Source organism: Monodelphis domestica, chromosome X, assembly GCF_027887165.1.
Source record: "Monodelphis domestica isolate mMonDom1 chromosome X, mMonDom1.pri, whole genome shotgun sequence".
In the NCBI taxonomy this organism is placed as follows: Eukaryota; Metazoa; Chordata; class Mammalia; order Didelphimorphia; family Didelphidae; genus Monodelphis; species Monodelphis domestica.
This window is the reverse complement of record NC_077235.1, coordinates 3,931,559-3,957,436: the sequence shown is the minus strand read 5'-3', so window position 1 is coordinate 3,957,436 and position 25,878 is coordinate 3,931,559. Positions and strand designations below refer to the sequence as shown.

The 25,878-nt window shown below is 46.7% G+C and overlaps 1 protein-coding gene across 8 annotated transcripts in view; it reads left to right on the top strand.

Annotated features, from left to right (window-relative positions):
• CLCN5 (chloride voltage-gated channel 5) overlaps nt 1-25,878 on the top strand; it is a 90,157-nt gene that overhangs the window by 26,996 nt on the left and 37,283 nt on the right. For 4 of the 8 annotated variants that reach the window (XM_007507744.3, XM_007507745.3, XM_056808724.1 and 1 more), the window contains exon 2: nt 534-598. In XM_007507744.3, coding sequence (XP_007507806.2) covers nt 534-598 — 65 coding nt within the window. Of the gene's footprint in view, nt 1-3; nt 165-533; nt 599-19,910; nt 20,050-25,878 lie in introns of those variants that run through there. The other 4 variants (XM_007507746.3, XM_056808726.1, XM_016426826.2 and 1 more) reach the window with 4 other exon arrangements.

The following is a 25,878-nucleotide window of genomic DNA, read 5'->3' as shown; positions in this document are numbered from 1 at the left end:
GAAGCTTCCAAAAATGAATGGAGGCGCCGGCATTCTTTAGCTGCGGTAACCAGGGCAACCGAAGCAAACTTCTGCCCGGGGTCTGGGAGGAAGGACACTTTGCGTGGGGTTATCTGTTGCTCTTTCCGAGGAACCAAGCCGAGCCAAGCGGGCAGCCCTTCCAGGTGATCTGGGGCAGGGGCATGGTCGATGTGGGGACGGAGATCCCTCAGGGGAGCGGACTCGCCCGCTAGCCCCGAAGGAGTGGGCTCCCCGGGCTGGGGAGAGGGAAGAGGGTGGCACTCTGTCGGCTAGGAGCAGGGTCGGGGATCCCGGATGGCCGGACTTCCGAAATGGGAGCTGACCTCTCTTCCGACCAACCTCAGCTCTGGCTACCTGACCTCCGAGGGCCGTCCTTAGCCCATAAAGGAGAGTTCTGCGCCTTTGGTCTCCCTTGCCGCCTCTTCTTAAAGGGCCAACAGCCCCAGGCTTATCTCAGGCCTTCTGCCCCACACCCGCTGGCCCCGCTAACCGAGCCTCTCCCTTCTCCCCAGGAGCTCAGGATCCTCATGCTATCCACTGATCCTTCAGAGGCGCATCGGGACTGGTGACTCACAAGGTAAGAGGAGGCGGTGGCGGCCGCGGGGGGGGGGGGGGGGGGGGGAGCCTGCGAGATCCTGGGAAATGGTGCTCACTGCCCCAGCACGTGGACTCTTGTCGTTGGAAGATGCTGAGGTGCTCTGAGGGGCCCACTGGAGCCTAGGGGACAGGGACTCTCCTGAGGCTTCTGGGGCTTTGGTGCATGGCAGGGACGGGACTGGCCTTGTGGTCTCCGAGTGAAGAAGCTCCCTTTCCCAGTGCAGTTTGTCACCTCTGTAGCCTGGAGCACTGAACCTGTCTGTGATTTGTTCACTTACACTCTGTCTCCCTATGCCTCTCTGTCTGTCTGTCTGTCTGTCTGTCTCACATACAGTCAGGCCCCTTACTCTTCCCTTTAACTGAGTACAACTCATCATCTGCCCATACATAGTGGTATCACTGGAGGTGCTGAGGGTAGGCCAAGGCAGCAAGCATTGATTTGTTGGGCACCGAGGTGTAAAGGGGGAGACTACTGGCAAATAGAGACACTCTCTACTGGAGGAAATGCCAGAGGACACACATTTGAGGAAGCTTAGAAAGGCTTCCTGGGGAAGCTGTGGAGTTTGGGCTGAGGCTTGAAGAAAGCCTGGGAGCTCTGGGGGTGGAAACTAGGAGGGAGAGCATTCCAGGCCTTAGAGAACCGCCAGTGAAAAGTTCCTAAGTCACATGAGATGGAATATTTTGTGGGAAGAATAGCCAGGAGTCCCTGGGTCTCTAAGTACGGGGAGGGGAGGAAGGTTTAAGAAAACTGGAAAGGTAGGAAGGGCAGTAAGTCAGATAACCTTTGAGCCTGGAGGTACTGGGGAGCCACCGGAGGGATTTATTGAATCCAGTAGTAGAATCCAGAAGGCCAGTTTGACAGCTGACTAGAGGACGGCCTGGAGTGGCAGAGGGAGGCAGAACCCCTCTCGCCCTCCAAGCAGGCCTCATGTGAGGTGAGTAGGACGTGCACTGAGGTGGTGGCACTGGCAGAGGGGAGAAGGGGGCTGGCTATTGGAGGGATGTTTTCTCTGATGATCTGTGCCAGGTGCGGTGGGGCAGTGTCTCCTGGCCTAGGATGTGATCTGGGAAAGCCTCACTTTTATGGATTTGTGGACCTGGACTTGAGTCCAGAGGGGTGGGGGAGATGGCGATGTGAGCCACACTCTGTGCAGCACACATCAGGACCTCCTGGGAAGGTGAGCTAGTGCTTTTAGTACCACATCTCCTCATTCTTGCTGACATCTCGTCTCTGTAGCCCATTCTAGGAAAACGAGTATTTACCAGGTTTAGAGCCAGGGGCTTGGGGCTTAAAAATCAGCTTTGTTCTTTATGCCCTGTGAAACCACACATCAGTAACTCAAGAATTTTTGTCTGGGCCTCAGTTTCCTCGGTTGGAAAATGGTTGGATGAGTTGAACTAGAACAGTGATTCTTAAGCTGGGGGCTGGAGCCTTGTTTGATTTGATTTGATTTTTTAACCCTTACATTCTGTCTTAGAATTGATATCAAGCAGGGCTTTAAGGAAGAACAATTGTAAGGGCTAGGTGATGGAGGTTAAGTGACTTGCCCAGGGCCACCCAGCTGGGAAGTGTCTGAGGCCAGATTTGAGGTCAGGTTCTCCCAACTCCAGGTCTGGTACTCTAGCCACTGAGCAACCTAGCTGCTCTGTGTAGCATTGTTTCACAAGTATATATTTTGAAAACTGTTCACCAGTAGTTTCCTTTGTAAATTCTCTGTGTTTTGTGCATTGCTTCTGAATGTGATTCTGAACAAGGGTCCAAAAGTGGGATAATCGCTGGCATTCATATAACACCTTGGGAGCACACAAGCCCTTTGACCACAGTAGAGTTGGCCTTATTATACAGGTTACCCCTTAGCTTCAGGGGACTTGACCATCAGTCGAGGATGCCTCAGAACCAATGAGAGCAGGCCAGGATACATCTTCCTGGCCCATGACCTCCTGGGAGTCCTTCCCTTTTGCTCTTACTACCACCCATCCAGCTTCTGTTTTTGCCCCATCATCTCAGGCCTTCCAAAGCAGCAGGCCTCATCTTGGGGCCTATCTTTGCTTCTCAGAGCTTGAGGCAAAAACCAAACTCTTTTCTGATCTTTCCCTTGGGTTAGCTGATGGATCAGCGCCCCGGCTTCTGGTGGTAAGTCATGGCCTGACCCTCCCAGAGAATGTTTTGGTTTTTTCTTTCTAAAGCCCAGTCAGGGTGTTTTCTCTGAGATGTTATTCCAAGACCTGGTTCCATATCTCAGGGTTAAGAAACTCTTTTCTATTGTCAGTGGCTAAAGTAGTAGCTGGAAGTTCTTGAGGCAACAGGGGAAAATGGGTGGGGAGATGTTACCTAATGATGTTCATTGGGCAACTGAAAAAGGACCCAGGAAAATTTTCTCAAGATTAGAATTGGGGTTGACCAGAAAAGCTAGTTTGGGTCCTTCCTCCGAGCCTGAGAAAGTCACTTAGCCTCTTAACCTCTCCGAGTTCCAGGCAACTCGCAAACCCAACAAATTCCAGAAAAGGTGTCCAGGGTCCTTGATGAAGAGAGCTTCTTCCCTCCGAGTTGCTTATACTTGTGAAATCACAGGTCTTGACACCCCTACCCCAGCAGTCGCCATTGGAATTAATTTGGCAGTCAACTTGTTGTTCCAAAGTTGAATGGGCTCCTTTGTGATAGAATGAATTCCTTGGCATTAGCAGTATTCCAGTGGAGGCCGCTTGGCCACCCAACGTCAGTGCTACCTAATGGATTACTACTTGGTGTGGGAAGGTGTATGAGGTGACCCCTAAGGTGCCTTCCAACTCCAAGGTTCTAGGGCTCCCTATCCCTGTCAGCATCACACCTTTACCTTTATAAATTCACAACTTAGAAAAACTTGTATTCCCAAGTGGTGACTTTAAATAGGTTGTTTGAGGAGCCCTCATCCAAATATACAACACAAGGTATGTCGTTAGATGCCCCGACCGAATGCCTCCTCAGCCATCTTTCTCATACGCCCAAACTAAAGGCCCCAAATTTACAAATTCCATTTTCCTACCACAGCATCCCATTGTCCTCCGGACCCAGTTTTGACTACACAAGATATGATCTCCATCTGTGATGACACTCAGGACTATTTCTTCCCACCTTTGGGTGTTTTCACAACTGATCCTTACTCCTGAATATCTTCTTTTTTACTTCTCTACCTGAGTCCCTAAGGTTCTATTCCAGAAGCTTTTCTCATGCTTTTTGTCTTGACACCCCTGTCATTTGCCCATATCCTATCTGCCCCTCACCATAAAGAAGACTAAGACCACAGTGACTGAGGCTGCCACATACCAGAGCCCTCTCCAGAAGAGGTTTTTCATCAGCTCTTTCTCCAAGCCTGAAGTGTATCATGACAGAATTCAGCTACCTTTTACAATTACATTTGGATTCATCACTGTTATTGAAATAACTACTTCAATCATCGATCAGTCAAGCACCTCCTATGGACCAGGCACTGTGCCAAGCACTGGGGATACAAAAAGGGACAAAAGATGACCCTGCCCTCAAGGAGTTCACAGTCTAATGGAGTATAAGCAAACCAGAGGCGGACTCAATAGGAAATGACTAACAGAGGGAAGGTACTAGAATTAAGAAAGGATGGGGAAAGGCTTTCTGTAAACGATGAGACTTAAAACAATTGGAACTTAAAGGAAATCAGGGAAGCAAGGGGATAAAGATGGAAGGTCTTGTTCATGGAACAACCAAGAGGCCAGTGTCACTGGACCAAAGGATGAGATGTAAAAAGACTGAAAAGGTAGGAGGGCACAAGGTTACACAGGCTTTGAATGCCAAACGGTGAGCATTTGGTATTTGATCCTGGAGGCAACAGGGAACCACAGGACTTTCTTGAGGAGTGGGAGGGTTACATGATCAAACCTATGCTTTAGGAAAATTATTTTGGTAGTGGAATAGTGGATGGATTGGAGTGGGGGGAGATTTGAGGCAGGCAGATCCATCAGAAGGCATGAGAAAATGAGGGCCTGTATCAGGGTGGGAGCAATGTCAGAAGGAAAAAGGTGGAGCATCTGAGAGATGTTGCAAAAATGCAGTCCACAGGTCTTGGCAACAGATTGGATGGATGTGGAGGGTGAGAAGAGAGTAAGGCATATCAAGAATAATTCCTAGGGATAATAAGGAAAAAGACTTGTACCCCAATATTCATAACTGCACTCTTTGTGGTGGCAAAAGATTGGAAAATGAGGGGATGCCCTTCGATCGGGGAATGGCTGAACAAATTGTGGTATGTTAGTGATGGAATACTATGGTGCTCAAAGGAATAATGAACTGGAGGGATTCCATGTGAACTGGAATGACCTCTAGGAATTGATGCAGAGTGAGAGGAGCAGAAACAGGAGAACATTGTGCACAGAGACTGATACACTGTGACGAAATCGAATGTAACGGACTTCTCTACTAGTAACAATGCAGTGATCCAGGACAATTCTGAGGGACTTAGGAGAAAGATGCTCTCCACACTCAGAGGAAGAGCTGTGGGAGCGGAAACGCAAAAGAAAAACAACTGCTTGACCACATGGTTCAATGGGGATAGGATTGAGGAAGTAGACTCTAAACAATCACTCTAGTGCAAATATGAATACTATGGAAATAGGTCTTGATCAATGATATGTGTAAAACCCAGTGGAATTGCGTGTTGGCTCTGGGAAGGGGAAGGAAGAAGGGGGAGGGAAAGAACATGAATCATATAACCATGGAAATGTTTTCTTAATTAATCAATTAAATAAAATAAAAAAAATAATTCCTAGGCCACAAGCCTGGGGGACTGAAAGGATGGTGATACTCTTAATGCCTAGGTATGCTTTCAATTTAAAGTGTGAGAGAAAGAGTTTTGTTTTGTGCAACATAGATCTCACCTTGAACTCAAAGGCAACACCCTGATGCATCATAAAAGCAGGTTGAGGAATGAGTGGCCTCAATAGCCTATGTGTGCCAATATGAAGGAACCAAGGCAAAGCCTGGGCCCCTGTGGATGTCAGGGGACCAGATTCCTCTGAGGAATAAAAGTTCTTCCCTTTGCAATTAGATTCAGGTCCATTTTTGTGATTATGACAATCAGTAGGTATTTATTGAAAACCTACTGTGTGCTAGGCACAGGGAAGAGCAGGCGAGGGTTAGGGAGAAGTGTATCTGGGTACTTTTTCTTGGCCCTTCATCAGTTAATATGACTCTTCTCAGGATTTTCTAAACATTCTCCGCTGTCACTTCTTATCGTGTATCACTTGACATTCAGATTCCTCAGATGGTTTAGCCACTCTCAAGTTGATGGACGTGTGTCCCCTGTTGTGAATTTGGGGGCAGCAGAAGTGGGCTTTTTCTGACTTACATCCCTTTGTGCTAGCTATTTGGGCAGTAATAGAGGGCCACTGCAAGTTCATGGTGGCCCCCTAATTTTGGCACACTCAGTCTATTGAGGAGGCCTCTCGCTCCTCACCCTGTTTTTATGATGCACCCGGGCGTTGCCTGTGAGTTTAATTAAGGTAGGTCTATGTTGCACAAAACAAAACTCGTTCTCTCACACTTGAATTCTAAGTCTGCCCAATACCTCCCTTTAGGGGGTGACATTGGTGGGGGTCAGGGTGGAGGTGGTTTGAAGTTCCAGACTCTGATGTAGTGGAAAGTATTGGATTTCAGGTCAGGAGATCTGGCCTGGTGCCCTGGGTCTGCCACCTACTAGCTGTCTAACTCTGTTTCCTTATGTATACAGATGGTTGCATTACTGTTCTCCCAGGGCTGGAAGGGTCCAAAGGGACCCTGTGGAAAATGCCACAGCACTGTAGGCCAGGATTTGGCTCTCATCTTCTGACAGCTCCCCAAGGGGGGGAGCTTTCACAGACCATGCTGGTGGAGCCTAAGTTTGGTCAGGGCCTTGCTTTGGGTCCTTATCATTGTCGGACTACTGGCATCAGGTTGGGAGAGGCACAGGGTGTCATGGGCGGAGTTTTGGGCCACAGTCACTCTGGAAGATTGTTTACTCTGGTCAGGGAGGGACGGGGATCCACATCAGTGGTGGGATTGCCAACCCTGATAAAAGCCCGGCTCTTTGTTGGGAATCACTGACTTGGACTAGCTTTTGGGGGGTGACCCAGTCCATGTGCCGCTCACCCTGGCAACAGGACATTTGCTTCTAGGTTCATAGGATGGCCAGCTAGAGCTGGAAGGGCCTGGAGGGGTCATCAAGCCCAACCCCCTCATCTTACAGATGGGGAAACTGAGGATGTGGTTTCCGTAATGGCTCTTCTTGCAAGGCATGATTTTGCCAACTGGCTGCTGCCAAGCAGTGTCATCCAAACCTTCAAGGTCAGCAGCCCTCCCTGCTAATCAGGCCTTAATGCCATCCAGAGTCACAGGCCTCAGCCCAAGCTGGGGCCCTCTTCTCCTAAGTCACCTAGTGTGACTGGAGGCCTGAAGGATGCTGTGTCACTTGCTGGGGAATTTCCTGCACTTTCTTGCACAACCTCAATAGTCATTCCTTGCCGATCTGGCATTCCTGGGCGTGTGTCCTGTGAAGTGTAAATAATAACTCATTTGCAAAAGAGGTATTTGGGTGGATGAATTAAGCCTTTGACTCGTCTTGTTTGCTTGAGAGCCTTGACTCCATCTGCCTGGCAGCAGGAATTCTGAAAACTCTTTCAATCTATAGGGTCTTTCAATTCATTAAAAAAAATCCAGATGTTTTAGAGCTACATTTAGCCGCGGTTAGCAGGCAATTTATGAACTGCCTTGATACAGCTTGCTAATGGCAGTGCCACAGAAGCTGCAAAGGACCCCCCCCCCCCGCCATTGCAAATTGTTTTTTGGCCTCCCAACCTTAGCTTGGAAAAATTACAGACATTTTCCAATCTCCTCACTTTTTTCCTGTTCCTGTTTTCTTTAAGCTTTCAGAAGATGAATTCAGACTTAAAATTTTTATGCGTGGTCCTGCCCCAGGATTAGGCACAAACCTCATAAAGCAAGCTTGGGAAACATGCCCATTTTCTTCTTAAAGGCACTGTGTGCTTTACGAAGTTGGCATTTTTGAATCTGTGCCCACAGTAAGATTCCCAACGGAATCTGCTCTCCAGGTGCGCAGCACTAGGACAGCATCTGAGACCTCTCCTCTAGCCCACATCGGCCCCGTCAACTGAGACGGTGGCTGTGGCTCCTTGAACTACATTGATTGTCTCCAGAAGGGCCTTGGCTCTCGACTGAGTGCTCCAGTCATTGGTTTTGCTGCCAATGGGTCAAATGTTGAAAGGGGATTGAATATTCAATCGTAGACTTGGAGCTTAAAAGGGAACGACCAAAGATCTAATGATCCCACTTGTAGAAAGAAGTAGCCAGATGGCCCTTTCTCTGCTTGCCAGTCTTCAATGTCTCAATGGACCCTCCCAAGAGTGCTTTGAGGGAATGATTACCAGGCTGTATATTATCATCCCCATTTTGCAGATTAAAAACCTGAGGTAAAAAGCATGTAAGTGACTTGCCTCAGATCACTCGGTGGAGGTATTTGCACCCGGGTCTTCTCATTCCAAATCCAGTGCGCTCAAAGCACAAAGGAACCCGAGTCTTTTGAATCATCTTGCTAGACCGCTGGCTATCAGAGCTTGGATTGGGGCTGGCTGTCTAGTTCAACTCCCTCATTTTAGGGATGAAGAAACTGGGGCCCTCTTCCCAAATTAGGCATGTTGCACAGTCAGATGGTAATTAAGGATGACAGCAGAGATATCATTTGAAATGATATCTTCTGACTCCACTGTACGACAGCTGCCTGCTCCAACCCCCTCATCTTACAGATGAGGAAACTGAGGCTGATACCTAAGGTCACCCAGCCAGGCAATGACTGAGCCTCTCTCTGACTCTACATGGCATGCTATTGCCCCTGCATCAAAGCTTTTCTGAAGTCTAAGATGGCAAACAAAATTATTGTTAATTAAATGTTTAATTCATGCTTATTAGCATAGGCTGTTTAGCTGGAGGTTTAATTGCTTACTGGCGCCCTGACTTTCGGGCAAGCTCACAGCTTTGTCAGGCTGCATCCCCCCACCTAAGTATTAATTCATGGAAGTCTTTCCACATTTCTTTGGATTGTTCATTTTCTTCATTCCTTGCGGCACAGTAATATTCCATTACATTCATATACCATAATTTATTCAGCTATTCCCCAGACATTGGCCACATACTTTTCTAGCACAGGAATCTCTTCATACCAACAGGTCTTTCTGTCTGTCAGTGATAGCCTGGGATCTCGCCGGACCAGAGGGGCCCACCATCTTTCTCGTTCTTATTTTCGCATCCTGTGTGTGTGTACACGCGTCTTGGCAGGTCAACATTTGGTTGTTTCCCATCAAATTCATTTTTTTTAAAAAAAGGAATCGATTATAATGCTGCTGATTTCTGTGGGTTAATAATTGTAGTAGTGACCAAAAGTGATTTTAGCATCCTCTCAGCCACTGCTTCTTCCTTCCTTTTTCCTTCTCCTGAGAGTAGAAACGCTGGCCCCGGCAGGCTCTGCCGGAATAATGCTGAGAGTTGGCATCCTGGCTTCAGGCCTGTTTTTATTGGAAACGCTTCTAATGTTGCTCAATTCCAAGTAACATGAGCTCTTGGTTTCAGTTACATTTTTCCTTCGCCGTGTTAGAGAGCGTTCTATTTCTTGGCTATCGTGTTTTTTTAGCGTAAATGAGTATTTGTATTTTATCGAAGGGTTTTTCTTGTGCCCATTGATCTGAGCGGGTGTTTTTAATTGCTTTTGTTACTGATAGGATTTTAATATGGTCCTTGTTTTCCCGTTAAGCTACCCTTCCATGCCTGGTATAAATTCTGCTTGGCCGGAATGAATACATTTGGTGGGAAGGGAGGGGGGAAGGGTTGCGAGGGGAGCGCCTGGCTGGTCTCTTTTCCGGCACTTTGCTTACTATTTTTTGCATCCATATTCCTTACCGGTGCCGGTTTGGACAGCTTTTTCTAGTTGCCTTATTCTTCCCAGGCTAGATCTCGGGGCTGCATTTGTCTGGTAGAATAAATGAGTAGAACACTGTCTTTGCCTCTTCAAAAACTGTCTCTATATAGCAGAGGGATTCTTTGTTCTTTACATTTTTGACAGAATTCACTTGAGAAACATCTGATCCTGGGGTTTGCTTTTTTTCCCCAGTGGCGCTTCATTTGTAGCCTGGTGAGTGTCTCTTTCGGAGGCTGGATTGTTTAGCTCCCCTATTTCCTGTTTGCCCGAGTTGAATATTTTATATTATTGTAGATATTCATCCATTACTCGGACATTTTCAGTTTTGCTGGTAACGAAGTGTGCTTAATAGTTGGGAAATGGGTTCTTTCTTTCCCCTCCCTGGCGATGGCTCCCTTCAGATTTTTCCTTTTGGTAGTAATGGGCTTTTCCCTTTGTTGAGTCTGTTGACGAGCTGGAGAGTTACGTGCCACCCTTTGTTAATTGTGCTTTGCCTATTTCACTCACCTTTTCCATGTAATCCTTCTTTTCCATCCTTACTTGGGGCCCATTTTTAAATTGTTTGCTTCACTCAGTAATCTTTGCTCTTTCTCTTTGGTCAGTATTTGCATTACTTCTGCTGCGTCCCATCCATTTGAACACGTTATGTCACTATTTATTTCTGTTGTATATGTGCAAATGTTATAGCAATACGTTAGGTCTTTTTGGGAAAAGCATTTGTCTTCTGCAGTTTGGTTCCTGCCCCTCCACGTTAGTTATCTAGCAGATCGTTTGTTAGTCTCTTTTCACCAGATTTCCCTGATTATTTTCATTGCCTTATGGTCTGTAAAGGAAATGTCTGACACTTCTGCCTTTCTGCATTTCTGGGTCTGTTTTTTATGCCCAGAGCGTGACCAATGTTTGTGACAGTCCGGGGAGTGTTTGAAAAATCAACGTCTGCCGTAACGTGGCAGGGGCACGTTTCTCCACGTAGTCGCCGAGGCCAGTTGGGTCTGCAGCCCCTTCGGGTCTCTAGCTATCTTATTTCTCTTTCTGTTTGACTTGTACATTTTTTTCCGACAGTGGAATATGAGCCTCCTCCTGTTGATTTCTCCTCCCCACCACTGCTTCTGTGACCCCTTAGGTAAATTGCCTTGACATATTTATTTGCTCGCTTAGTTATTGTCTGCAGAGTTGATGCTGATTGCATTTTACCTCCTATGGGAGTGGGAGTGGGAAGCAGGCTAAATTGGGAGTTCAGTGACTCTTTCTTGGTGTCACTGAGTGACCCAGGTCTGACGCCTAACCTCTCCGGTCCTCAGTTTCTCTGTTTAGAAAACAGAGATAATAATAGTGCTTCTGCTCCCTGCAGCAGTCAGCTAAGCAGTGCATTTACTGCTGAGGCAAAAATGAACTGACTCCCTTCCTTCAGGAGCTGATGTTCATAGTTATTTGTTATATTGTCTCTCCCATCAGGCTGGGAATTCCTCGAGAGCAGGAACTGTCTTGTACCTTTTGCCGGCACACAGAAGGTACTTAATCAGTGTTTACTGACAGATATTTTATCTTATGCCTCAATTACAAACAGATTGTGAGCAGGAATCTAGTCAGAGGCTGCTTCACTAAGCACGCTGCCAAAAGAGGGGTCCATGGCCCACCAAAGGGGAAGAGCCCCAGCTGTCACAAAACATCAGCTAGAGACAGGATCCAGTGGAGGCAGTCAACAGAGGGAAGGAAGGCAATAAAATAGAGAGGGGCTGGAAAGGCTTCCTGTTGGTAGTGGTACCAGAGCTGGGCTTTGAGGGAAGCCAGGGAGGCCAGGAAAATGCACAACTTACAAAGAAAACCAATTCTACTGAAGTAAAGATGTCATTTTCCCCCCTGTCTGGGTTCACAGACACCTTCTCCCCCATTCTATCCCTGGACCCCAGGTTAAGATTGCCTGAATTAGGGGAAATGGTGCACGTGTGTGTGTATGTAATAAATGCATGTGTAAAATATTATTAAAATAAACATCCAGTAATTTAGGGCAGGGAAATGGGGGGGGCAGGGAGGGAGAAAGAAGGGGCCCTGCTGGGTGGTGATCAGAGGGCATGGTGCTTAGATTGAGCCTTGAAGGAGTCCAAGGATTTAAAGAGGAGGAGGAGGAGGAGTGGGGGGACAGCCAATGCAAAGACCCAGAAATGGGAGTTGAATCTTTGCACAGAAAGAACAGGAAGGTCAGTCTGACTAGAGCAAAGAGGGAATGATGTATGATAAGTCTGGAAAGGTAGGTTGGGTCAGCTTGTGAAGAGCCTCAATTGTCCAATGAAGAGTGACCTAGTTGGATCTGGACTTAAGGAAAATCATTTTGGCAGCTGTGTGGAAGATGGATTGGAGATGAGAGACTTGGGTGGAGGCAGGGAGGTCAGTTAGTCCGGGCAGGACCGGACAAGGGTCTGAAGTGGGCTAGTAATGGCGGTGTTGTAAGGAAAACATGTTATTCATTAACACGAGGCTTGGAGGAGAGTTTATATAAAATGAAACTTTCCTATTTACCCCATTTCTTAATTTTTGCATTTTCAAATTTTATAATCCAAGTCACCAATTCTAGACTCAGGATGTTATCACCTCTATTATGGATCTCATCATATCTGTCATTAGAGTTGGTCCTAATGTCTTAACCAGTTCATCCAAAACTTCCTCATCCTCAGGGTTCAGCTCTGTGAAGTCAAGACTTATTCAGGACATTTTGTGGACTTGATGGCCCAGCTTGGGTTTTGTTGTGTTCAGTTGTAGCCATCTTTTGGTGGCTCCATTTTGGAGTTTTCTTGGCAGAGATCCTAGAATGGGTGCTATTTCCTTTTCCAGCTCATTTGACAGATGAAGAGGTGGAGGCAAACAAGGTTAAGGGACTTCCTCAGAGTCACACAGCTAGGAAGTGTCTGAGGTCAGATTTGAACTCACAACTGAGTCTTCCTAATTCCAGGCCTGATACTCCTCTATCCACTATACCACCTAGTTGCCCTGGCATGGGTTTACCCTGGATGATGTTTAAATGTGAGATGCTATTATTATTATGGAGTCTTTGAGCCATGATAATAATTTCCCCATTTCTCTTAATGGTTTCTACTGTTACTTCAGCTTTGGCTTTATCTAAATGAAGCATAATACCTTATATTCCAGCCTCTTGTTCTAAATTTATTTGTTTTCTTATGTTTTTATCGGCTGTATGTTATTGGAGATTATTTTTTTAATATGTACTGAAATTCTCTTCCTTTTTCATGGGAGAGGTTTAATCCAGCTAAATTCAGGGTCATAATTAAGTCTACTTTTTTTTTATCATCCATGTATCTGGTTATATAGTTTTTTCAGCACAGGTTACATACAGTCCATATTAATTCATTCTAGGGATCCAAACCAAGAATCCATAAACTCAAGCATTAGCACACCTTAACCCTCTCCCTCATCACTAAAAACAGTTCCTGAAATTCTACTTTTACTTATGTAAAGTTCCCCAAATTGCCCATCCTTTCTCCGATCCCAAATATGAGTATTATTGGAGACTGCCTGCACTACCTCTTCAAGGGATCTCTGTTTTCCTAAGGTTTCCCTTCTCTGGACGTTGCCAATCAGGTATTCGATCTTATTTCCTTAATGTCTCTTTGATATCCCATTTTGCAAGAAGGACAGCAGTCTTTCTTCTTGCTCCCTACAGGATATAAATAAATAATATAAAGACTCATCATCTATTCACTCATCATTTATAGTTGCGTTATCCTACTATGGCTCTTCTTTCTGGTAGATCTGAATATCAATGGTCCTTGCCTGGGCCTGTTTCCTTCCATGGGAATGCCTAGAAAGCCTACAAGTTGAAAACAAAATACCCAGCTTTTCTTAAAAAAAAAAAAAAAGCTTGTGGGGGAAGCTGGGTGGCTCAGTGGATTGAGAGTCAGGCCTAGAGACGGGAGGTCCTGGGTTCCAATCTGGCCTCAGATACTTCCCAGCTGTGTGACCCTGGGCAAGTCACTTGACCCCCATTGCCTAGCCCTTACCACTCTTCTGCCTTGGAGCCAATACACAGTATTGACTCCAAGACAGAAGGTAAGGGTTTAAAAAAAAAGAAAAAATCTGTTCTGCTTAGCTCAGTAGCTACTTTGAGGATGAAGGCTGACTTCCCTTGCATTTTTCTACATTGCATTCCAGTTTCTTCTGTCTTTTATTATCTTGGATGACAAATCTTGTATATCTTAAAATGGTGTTTTAGGGTATATGATTTGTGTCTTCCTGACCATTTGAGATATCCTCTCTTTCTCTCTGTCTCTATCTCTCTCTGTCTCTGTCTCTCTCTCTCTGTCTCTGTCTCTCTCTCTCGCTGAAATTTTGGAGTTTACTGACAACATTTTTGGATGAGCTGAACACTTGGGATCCATTTGCATCATTATCTTATGAGTCTTCTTTCCAGTTCTTCTGAGAAGTACTTCTTACATGTATAAAATCCAAATGGGACACAAGGAGGAATGTGAGTGAGGTAAGGGCACATAGAACTCTGCTGTCCTGTAGGCTGTAGAAATTTGCTAGTACTGTAGTTTGTTAGAAGTCAGGAATAGAGTGACTGATCTAGAAGTTATTTTTGCATTGAGATGATAATTGGAACCAAATAAAAAGATGAAGTTTCTGAGGGAGAAAGTATAGAAGGAGAAGATCCAATGACCGTAGACTGAGTCTTCTAGTACACCCAGAGTTAAAAGATGGGGAGTGTTAAGAAAAGAAAGAAGTACCACCAAGGCTATAAAGAAGGAATTTGAGCTAGAGATAGATATGAGAGGAGTGGCCAGATCCTGTGATGGCATGGAAGCCCAGAAAGGAGAGGATTTCCCAATCAGGAGGTTAGGGTTAGGGTTGGGTCAAAGACAATTGGAATTGTCTTCCCAAATCTCATGACCTCTAGAGTCAACGCACTGGAGTTGTGCTACATCACCACCTAAGATGACATACAATCCAATATAGTGTTGTTCCGTCTTACTTGTGCATTGTGAAATACTGCCTCATGTACTGAGTGCAGGGACAGTGGTTGAAGCCAAGGTGTAATTCTCCTAAATATGGCTCACAGACAGAGCTTCTAGGTAGTGCTGTCGCTTCCTCTTGGTAACAATTCTTCTGCTCCAAAGGATCCATAGGACTGTGCTTTGGTTTTTGTCCCTGTTTCCACTTCCATTCGCTTGGGTAGCCTCCAAGATGTAAGGATCTTTGTTCCTTTACTCTTCATTTGCTCGGGATGTCAAGGACAGGACTAGGAATAGAACCCCATTTCCCCAGTTGCTTAGCTGATGCTGTGGCTAGCTGTGAATTTGCACACACCACCGCCCTCCCTTTTTGAAGGCTTTGCCTTTGGTCCCCATTAGCTACTCTTTTGGACCTAATTTCCACGTACCCCTGGCCCTTGCTCTGCTGTAAGCACACATTTAAGAATTCAGGAAGAAGGTGGTATTTGTCATTTGGGGGAGTCACCACACCTACGGCAGCTGGTTAGCCATGGCACCGGACTGAAGGACAAGTCTGCCTCATTCAACACAACACACCCTAAAATGTCTCCCTGAATTATTCAATGGCCCCATTCAGGTTTCATTGCCAAGTAAAGGGGGAGGAGACATTTTAGTGGTTGTTTTTAATGTTTTTATTCCCCTTAAAATGACTCTGCCTTATAAAAAGAGAATGAAAATAGTGTACTTGACCCAGCAAGGCAGCACATTTCTTAGGTGCCTACTGGGTGCTAGGCACTAGCCACTACGTCCAGACCCCAAAGCCACAGTCTCTTTCCTAATCTAGAAGCTTACTTAGTCTTGCTGGAGAGAAAAGACGGGCCCACAAAGAACCCTGATAGAAGGGAGCTCCAGCTCGGTACAGCATCTATCCAAAGTGCTCTAGATGTTCAGAGAAAGGGAACAGCTTCTTGGCAAGGGTAATTAGAAGAAATTAAAAATGCGAAGGCTTTGCTGACACTTGGGTAAAATAAGATATTCTAAATGAGATGAATATTTTAGACAGAAATTTGTTCATTTAAAATTAGCGTTCTGTGTTATAAGGAGCATCATATTTATGTACTGAGGATTTTTCTCTCCACTTCTAGAGGTGGCTTTGGTTCAAATATTCATTTTCACTTAAACGTTTGGAGCTGAGGAAAAAATCACTTCTGGCCCGCTCCGGAGCTCCAGCACTTGGGAAATTCAGGAAGCTATTAGAGAGTTTCATGCTCAGACACTGACACAGGAAAGGCAAGTTGCCAGTCATCTCTCCAGGCCTCAGTTTCCTCATGTGTAACAGGAGGTAGTTGGACTAGATGAGTGTTTCCCACACTGTGCTTGGTAGAAGAAGCTCCCTGTGTGACAGGATGTGAATGGGAGCTCTGTGAGAGTTTGGATGCTAGCTATGTTTTTCCCTTGAAAAATTGAATGTAGAATTAGGCAAGGATCAAAAATATTTGGAAATTTGGGGGTATGGCTTGTTTTCCTCCAGTGTTTCTCTGATCACCTCTCCCTTTTATACTAGAGAGGTCTTCTAGAATAATCCCCAGCTTCCTGACTAACATTTTTACATCAATAGATTTCAAGCCCCAAAGTATTTCTTTCCAGGCCAACTTGGATGATTGCTGACTTAGATGATCTTGAAACTTTGACACTTGGACTGCCGAGGTCAGGGAGGGTTCCATGGGTGGGTACTTTGTAATCTGATGGGCAGCATGACCATCTCAGAGGGATGCAGCAGCAACAGCCCCCTGCTATAGAAATCGCTTTAAAAAGAAAGAATGGGGGGTTCCTTCTCACATGAACAAATACCAAATAAACCAAGCACTTCCATATACTCCTTAGGACAGAAAAGGGCATCCACATTTGTGGCACTGTGAATCTTGTAGGGACAGCTTAACTTTTCTTTGGAAACTGACCTGCTTGTCTGTGATTCTTTCTGGCTTTCTTTTCTCTTCTGTGCAGTTATAAAAATGCTTCGATGACCTTCTTTACTTTTCTTTTCCTCTTCTTTTTGGCAATCCTAGTCTAATATATGGCCAGAAAGAAGGGAACACACACTAGCTAGCTTTCTCTCTCTCTCTCTCTCTCTCTCTCTCTCTCTCTCAGCTCTGCACCCACCCCCTGCCCACCTCATTAAAAGAAAAAAACATAGCCCTGGAAACAATATATATACATCATAAAGCAAACCAAATTCCACATTGGCCACATCTGAAAATGTGGGGAGTCCCTCCTGTCTCTGTCAGGAGGGCCTCTAACCATGGGACTTGGTCACTGCATTGATTGGGGTTCTTATCTTTCCAAGTCAGCAGTGGTTCAGTGTTGTGGTTATTGGCGTTGTTCTCCTGGTTCTGCTCACTTTACTCGCATCAGTTCCTCAAGCTTGCCCAAGATTCTCAGAAGCCAGCCCTTTCATCATTTTATGTTGCAATACCATTCCATTCATATACCATCATTTGTTCAGCTCTTCTTCACGTGATGGGCACACCTCATTAGTTTCCAGTTCTTTGCCACCACAAGACAGAAGTGCTCTAAATCATTTTGGCTCTCTTTAGGGGTATAGACCTGGTAGTGGTTTCGTTGTACAGTTTAGTAACTTTACGGTGATCAAACGGGCTAGAGTGGACAACATGGCTCGGTGGCATTGGCGTTTGCCTTCTCCTGCATGCTATATTCTGGTTCATGAAAGCTTAAATATTTGTTAGCTGGTTCTTTGTGAAATTTCCCGATTCACCGGGGGCAAACATTCTGGGCTTTTCCTTTTCCCTCACATTCACACTGTGACTACACAAATGCAGGCCTCTTTTAGCTCCCAACTGAATGAATAAAATAACTTCCTGCAGAGCTTCTCTGGGCTCAGTCTCCCTGTCCTCTAATCCATCATCCATACCACTGCCAGATTCTTCTTCCCCACACATTTTCATCCTCCTGCTCCCTGGATTTCCCATTGTCTTATAAAATGAGTTCTGACAAAAACCTTCTGTCCTAGTCAGACTGGCCTCCTTCTTGTCCCCAGAGAAGAGCCTCTGTTCATCCCCTTCTGCCTCAGTTCCTGGAATGCCCTTCCCCCTCCTCCTCCTTTCGGCCAATTCAGGCCTTCTTCGGCCCAGATCCTGCCTCCATAAAGCTGTCCCAATCGCTGGGGCCCACAGTGAGCCCCCTGCCTCTGGAGGCTTAGAGCATTACTGCATGTTGGAGTCCATCAGGTCTACTGGCTCCCCAACTAGAGTGTAACAGTTTGGGGGAGGCACACACTCAGTTAGGGAGGAAAACAAAGAAAATCTCAGAGCTGAGGTTGAGCTTGTGGACAACCATGGCCGCTTGTCACAGCGCTTCAATTTCTTGTTTTCTAGGCCCAGTCATGTGGCCCACAAATTCTCTCCTTATTTGATTATGCTGTCTTCCTCTCTTCTGGCTCTCCCAAATGAGATCGTCACGAGCGGAGCACTTTCCAAGCTTTAAGGCACTGTACACATGCTAGCTATTATTCTCTCGACTTTTAATTTGCACCATTATCGTTATTTCTTTCTTTCCAATTACACAGTTCATCCAGCCTCTCAAATATCCGACTACTGAGTTCCCCCCACCACACACGCAGCAAATCCACCTTCTCAGATACTCACTGGGGCACCCCTTGCCTTACTGAAGAGATCAGTTAAGTGTAGTCAGCCTTCCTTGCCCAACTCTCCGAAGCAAAAGAGAGTTCAGTCTGAGGTGAGTAAGAGTCTGCTAGCCTTGGTTTGGGGCTGCCCCTTCCACTCTGGGGAATAACATCATTGGGAAGCTTTCCTCCATGGGCCTGCTAGCCATTGCCCACTATCACTCCCAGAGCCTCCCTCTGGAACATGATAGCCCTGCCTTCCTTTCTTCCCATACTTGAAGTTGGCCCAAGCCTTCTCTTCTCCAGGCTGAACATCACATCCATCCCCAGGTCCTTCTCAGGATCCTTTTATTGTATGATTCTGAGACCCTTCACCATCCTGATTATTTTTTGCTGGCTCTTCATTATTGGCCTTCCTAAAAATCTGACACCTGGAATGGAATACAGTTCTCCAGGTTTGGTCTGACTCTAGGGCACAGGACAGATTACAGCCTCCCCAATTCTGGATCACCTGCCTTTTGTCACAGCCTTGACTTCTTGGATTGTCCCATTACACTGAGCTTGCAGGCCACTAAGCCCTCCAGATCTTTTCATATCAACTCTTACTGAACTATCTATACTTATGAAGTTCATGCTTTGAACACAATTGTAAGGTAGGACCGTTATCCAGATTAAATTTCATCCTAACATCCTAGCCGGATCCTGACCCAGTTATCTACCCTTCCCAGTTTCTGGTCATCTGAACATTTTTGTCAATATCAAGATGCCTTTAAATATTGATAAAAAAATGTTCGCCCCAGGCAGATCCTGGGGCACTCCAGTGGACCGTCTTCCAATTTCATGTGAAGTCATTAATGCTTACTCATTGGGTCTGCTCGTTCAACCAAGTTGCCGAACCACTTAACCAGCCTTGTGTTTAGTCCATATGTCTCTGCTTTGTCTAGAGGAAAGACATGAGAGATTTTGTCCAGTACTTTGAAATCAAGAGAAACTGTGTCGATAGCATTATCGTAACCTGCCAGTGGTAATCACTGTCCAAAGTAATGGAGGCTTGTCTGGTCTGACCTATTCTGAAAGAAGTTAATACAGACTCTCTGATCGCCACGGCTCTTTCGGAAGGAGGCCATGCCGGCCACTTTCTTTTCTGGATGTTCCCTAGCTATCTTTCTAATGTTACATTCTAGAACCTTGCCAGAATTCAAAGTGGAGCTCACTGTCTATAACTCGCAGGCAATATTCTCCTCTATTAAAAAAATTAAGACATCATTTCCCCTCCTTCCATCCTGTTCCCTGTAATCATTCCCTGTGATCATTCCATGATCAGAGAGTGACTCAGCAGCCAAAGGCTCCAGTTTCTCTAGTCCCGGGGGACAGGGCTCATGTGGGCCTACTGACTTGAACACATTCACAGACAGCTTATTATCTTAGTCTCCTCTCATTAACTATTTTTGTTCCATCCTTTCCAGTCCAGAGGTAATTTTCCTTAGCAGAGAAAGCAGAAGCAAAGCCATTTAGGAGCCTAATTAGGATGGTTGAGGCCAGGCAAATCATGACCCTTGGGCCAAATCTCTCCTGCTGACTGTTTTGGTACAGGCGGTGCTAAGAATGGTTTTTATGTTTCCAAATTAAGTTTTATTGTGTTTCAAAACATGAGAAAGACTCTTAGCTCACAGGCTATATAGAAATGGGTCCTGGGCCATGATAGTGTCAGAATTAGGGAGCAGTTTGCTGATGCGTGGTATAGGCAAGTGACAATGAGGGCCTGAACTAGGATTGTGCCTAGGAGTGGAGAGAATGGGACAGCCAAGAGACAATCTCGTGGAGAACCAATCAACAAACATCGGTGACTGACGTGATATGGGAGAAAGGAAGGAGTTAAGTAAGTGAATCGGGGTGATTGGAACTTGGGGGTTACCTTCCACAGAAAGAGCACATTTCCAAAGAAGGGAAAGTTTGGAAAGAAATACAAGTTCTGCTTTAAACATGATGAACTTGAGATATCTGGTTCAGCCAAGTGGAGAAGAGCCAATGGGCAATCGGCAATATGGGATTGGAGTAACGAAAAGAGTAGGGGGAGAACCTAGAGAGAACAGAGACAGAGGGAGTCTAGAAGCTGGACCCTGTTAGAGTGAGCGATGGATGGAGTAAGCTGTCGGTTTAAGCCAATTCTCCCCCAAATGGTTTTCTACCTTGCCCAGTCGTTCTTGTTGAATAAGAAATGCCTTCCTCCATAATTTGTGCTCTTGAATTTCTTGAACCTTGAGCTTCTGTGTTCATTAGTTCTTATTTTAGTCTTGCATCTCTTCTTCTAGTTTCTGGTTGTTAACAAACAGCTTAGATGGCCTTTGTTTTGTAATATCCTTTGGGAGTAGAACTTGGTAGGCCCCCTTCATTCTGTTTTTGAAAAGTGTTCCGTTCCTTGAAATTCTTGCCCTCTATGTAGATGATTCCCTGGATGGATTTTGTGAAGCCTCTGGTCAGCCTCAGGCTGCCTTCTCCCTGCCCTGCCCTGCCCTGCACTGCCCTGCCCTGCCCTGCCCTGCCCCCAACACATTAGCTGGAGTTCACCAAATGCAGGCTAACTGCCAGGAACAGAAATAGAGAGGGCAGTTTGGGTACCGCCTCCCTCCCCAACCCTTCCCCATCATCCACTTGGTGCATCTGAAGCTCCTTAGCAATGACTTGGTGCCACCAGCTGGGTATGCCACTGCTGGTAGGTAGTCCTTTCTTGCTTTGGCCGACTGAGTCCTAGTCAAGTAAAGTCTTGAGTTGAGCCTCCATTGCTCGGTCACTGGGTTTAGGGCTCATAAACGTCAATTTGAACGTGACATTTTTCAGAAACCAAAGTTAGACCTTGACTGGAAACAAACCTGGCTCAAATTAGATTCCCAGATTACACGAACATGTCAGTTGTGTTCAGCCAGAGGAAATACAGACCTTTGCATGTGTAGAGCTCAGGAGTTCCCTAGAAAGCCCATGTGGGCCTTGAAGGCCAGCAGCAAGAGCCTGCCTTACTTCACACTTATGCCAGATGGAATTTTGTGGTTGGTTGCCAGTCAGAGCCTTTCAGAGTTGGAAGGGCCTCCCTGGCTATCTAGGAGTCGAAGGCCAGCAATATTTCTTCCTTCTTGGTGGGACTCATGACACAAAGGAGGAGAAGTAGTATGACATCGTGGGCAGAGTGCTGACTTCAGAGTCAAAGGCCCTGGATTCAAATCCCAGCTCTGATGCCTACCGCCCCCTCTAGGGCCTCATTTTCTTCTCAGTCCCCCTGCTTGAGATCCAGTAGAACGATCTTCCGGGCCTGTAGAATTCTCATTTTTCCTGTCAGAATTGATAACAGAGGAATGCCCCTGAGAAACATGATAGTGCTTAAAGTTCTCCAACTTTCTCTGGTGGCACCCAAGAGGGATGGCCTGTATGCTTTACAAATTAAGATATGAATTTCCTTCCTAAATTTCATCCAGGGAGGCACTAATGAAGTTCTGTCTCCTTCAGCTGAAAGGAGGACCCTCATCCCCTTTGGGGGGCAGGGCTGCACAAGACTTTTTGAAAAATGAAATCTTGCCAGAAGGCAGTTCTCGTCATCTCATTTCAAGCCAAGGTATATGTCGGTGAAATCATCTAAATAGAAGCAGAATCCATTTTTAATGAGCTTGAAGGGAAATCACGTGTTGTAGCCAAACCTCATTAAAAAGGAGCTTATTTGCTCCACTGTACAGAGGAAGAACACTGTAGCATTCATTAATTTACTGGTTTGCCAATTTTAGAAGAACTCGGTGATACTGGATTAGAGAAACATAGGATCAGAGTTGAGAGTCCTCAGAGGACCCGCATCTAGGCCAGCCCCCACACAAGCACACGTCCCCTCTATGGCTGCTGCTGGGATACCATTTGGGGACCCCTTCAGTACCAAGAAACGCACAGGGTCTCGGGACCTAATAAGCCAACTGGATGGCACCCTCTAAGGGCTCCTTTGGCGTTCCACCTGAGGGTGGAAGAGACCAAGATCTTAGAGTGACTCGAGCTACTTTTTTAAGTCTTTTTTCTTTCTTTTTCTTGCCTTTCCTTGACATCTCCAAAACTCATCTGGTCCTTATGTTGGGGGGCTGGCTCAGCGAACCACAGTCAGTTTCTCAAATGCTCTGCAAACAGCTCTCAAATGAGGCAAGATACAGTGAGTACAATAAGAGGGAGACATTTGGCACAGGGAGACATCACGTCAGTCTAGAAGCCTGGAAGGCCCTAGGAAGGAGTTGCCATTGGAGCTGGGCCTTGAAGGATGGCACGATTCATTTGATTTTTCTGTGTACTCTGTGTGTGTGGAGGGGGGTCGCTTGGGGTTAGGGTTACGATTTTTACTGGTTATGTATGGCTCAGGTCAACATAGGCCTGTATCAGATATGGGTCGTGCCATCACAGGGCTTAGAGTTTGGTTGGGAGGGGCAGACCTAAAGAATTAAAAATGATTATTGCCAAGTAGTGTAACCCCCTCCTTGGGGATGATTGACTTGGGCCAGTAGTGATCAATGAATAAGGCTATGGTGAGCTTTGAGAGTTCAGTCTGGGCCAGAGGACTGATGGGAATAAAGGCATGGAGGCCCGAGAGGGGAAGCCATTTTAGGCAGCTGGGAATAAACTAGCCTGGCCAGCTCAGGGTTCATGGAACAGCATGGTGGACCAGAAGGCTAGCAATAAGGGCTGAAGACAGATTTGGTGAGAGCTTCAGTTTGGACTCTTCTCCATGTGAAGGGGAACCTCTGGCGATTTTGGAGTGGGGGAGCCAGTGACCTGATCTAAGTAACGGTTTAAGGATTGTTTGGGGTTGGGAGATGGGGGAGAGGGAAGAGAATGAAGCCAAACAAAGAGGAATGAGGTAATTAGGGTCTGCAGGAGGCCCGAGCCGAGGAGACTCAGGTTAGAACTCGGCTTTTTCCGGTGCTGAACATTTCTAGATGTTTAACGTTTTCGGTGTTCATAATTTGACTATTAAAATTGTAAAGGCTACAGAAGGCCCAGCCAAACAGGGCACTGTTTGTAAAAGGGCCCTTACACCAACATGAATTGGCCTCTGTTGTCTTAATGATCTGGAGGGGAGAAAATATGAGCTGAGGCTCCTGACTGCTTTATTTCTGACTCCCTAATTAGGTGGTCAGCGTGTCCAGTGTCCAGGATGGGGGACGGAAGGGAGGGGGGCCCCAGCGCGACGGCAGCAGCAGACAGAGGACAACCACAGGATTTCAAGCTCTCAATAAAGAAGATTATGGACTTTCCCTGAGGAACTGGGCATCACTGTTACAGGAAATCCCCCCAGCCTCCCTTCGTGTAGGCCCCCCACCCCCTCTCATTTCTTTACCGCCTGAAAAGAGGCCCAGCCTCACTGTTCCCTGCACGGTCATTATTAGGTATTGGCTCAGCGTCAGGTTTCAGGCTGGGAGGGATGTTAGAGATCTCACGGTCCAGCCCTCAAATTTGACAGAGGAGGAAACTGAGGCTCTGAGGGTGGTTGGAATCTGCGCGTACCCTTCTGGTGGAACCAGGATCTCAGTGGAACGTGTTTAGCTGCTTCACTTCTTAAAATGGTGTTCCTTTGAAGGTCTTAGTACTCTGATTAGTCTATGCATCGGAGGCAAATGATCTCTGCAGAAGCCATGTAGGCAGGGTTTTCTGTGACCCAGCTGCTCGATTGCCTGAGAACAGCAATGGGAGCTTTGGGGAACAGCCCTCCTCCTGCCTGCCTCCCCTTCCCACACCCCACCCCCATCCTTTAGGAGTTTGATTTTTGAATGGGAAGGCCTGACAAACAGGCTTGATGGTGTAAATGGGGCCCAGGAACCATGCTGACCAGGGGCTCAATGCCACCTTCATGTCTGCACCCATGAGGGGCTAGAAGCAGGGGTCAGGAGCACTTCAGATAGCTTGGGAGGACCGTTTGCGACCAAGCCCTTTTAACAAGCACTGCTCCAAACAGCAATGGGCCCTTGCTTTGTTGCTCGTCTAGGTTGGCACAGAGACCTGAGTGCATCCGCTAATGTTTGCCTATGCTAGGTAGCCCCACCACAAGTACCTGGCTCTGCTGGTTGGTGCTGGGGTATTGCTTGGCACCAAAGGTAGGGCCTTTATCTTTGAATTCAGCACATCGAGCCATCCTAGGAGTTGAGGGAAGAAACAGTCTTGGCCCCATGAAGCTTCTGGTCTTTGTGCCCACTGTTGCCATTTCTTTCTCCATAACATTTTTTAAACCCTTACCTTCTGTCTTGGAGTCAATCCTGTGTATTGGTTCCAAGGCAGAAGAGTGGTAAGGACTAGGCAATGGGGGTTAAGTGACTTGCCCAGGGTCACACAGCTGGGAAGTGTCTGAGACCACATGTGATCCATAACATCTTGAATATGCCCCTTCTCTCTTCTGAGCCTAGCACGCCCTGGTGCAGGCCCTCATCTTCTCAGGCCTGGACTATTGCAATAGCTATGGGATGGCGGGATGGTGGTGGTAGTGGTGGTGTGTGCCTGCCCCCAGTCTCTCCCCAGGCCAGTGCATCCTGCACTTGGTCCCTAAAGCAGTTTTCCTAAAGCCCAGGCCAGATCAGGTCACCCCACACACACACACACACACACTCAACAAACTCCAGTGGCTCCCCCACAAATCGAAGCTCTTCTGCCTGGTGTTGAAAGTCCTTTGTTGCCCATTCGTGCCTCCCCAGTCTCCTTATACTTTCTTTGCTTTACACCCTCTGTGGTCCAGCCCTGCTGGCCTCTGTGTCCTTGCACTGGCTGCTTCCCATACCTGGAATACTCTCCTTCCTCCTCCTCCTCCTCCTCCTCCTCCTCCTCCTCCTCACCTCTGCCCTTCACAATCCCTGGCTTCCTTCAAAGCTCAGCTCCAGTCCCGCCATCTGCAGGATCTGTTTACCAGAACTCCAGCTGCTAGTGCCTTCCCCTCTCCCCTTGGAATTGACCTTCCATCTCCTCTGCATGTGCAGTTAGTTCCATGTGGTCTCCCCCATTCGAATGGGAGCTCTTTGAGGACAAAGTCAGCCCCTCTCCTCAGGCTCTCCATCCCACCTGGTTTTCCATCTTTCCTTAATCCAATGGCTCCTTTGTGATTGATGCCCTGATCTCCCCCATGCCAGAAGAAGCCTTCACTTGGGGGCCATTCTCCATTTGTTGCTCTGCATCTCTCTTCCCGTTCTCCAGGCTCTTGCTCCCACTTTTTCAAACACCCACTCACTTCTCAGCCCCCTGGTTTCCGCTCAGCTGTGCCTAAAATTGCTCTCTCCAAGGTCACCAGTGCTCTCTTTGTTGCTGAAGCCAACTTTTCTTAGTCCTCATTCTTCTTTTCCGGGAGGGATACTCGTTCTTCCCTGCATTTTCCTGACACTCTTCTCTCCTGGACCTCCTACCTATCTTGCTCTATCCCTTTTGCAAAATCATCTGCCCGGTCTGGGAGGTGGGCTTCTTCTCTGCCATCTTTCTACACCCACCCATTGCTCATGGCTAGGTAGTTATCTACAGAGTGCAACCACTTCCAAGAGGCGCCCCCAATTCCCTTACGTTACACCAGCCCTTTTGCAAAAAGAGCCACTTGGTCCTGCCCAAACAAGGAGAAACATTTAAGGCCTTTCCAAAGGCTGGGCAGTAGGAGCCCGACCGCAGAGAAGCTGGCTAGGTCCTCCGAAAACACTCTTTGGGGCATGCTGAGCCCTTGCTT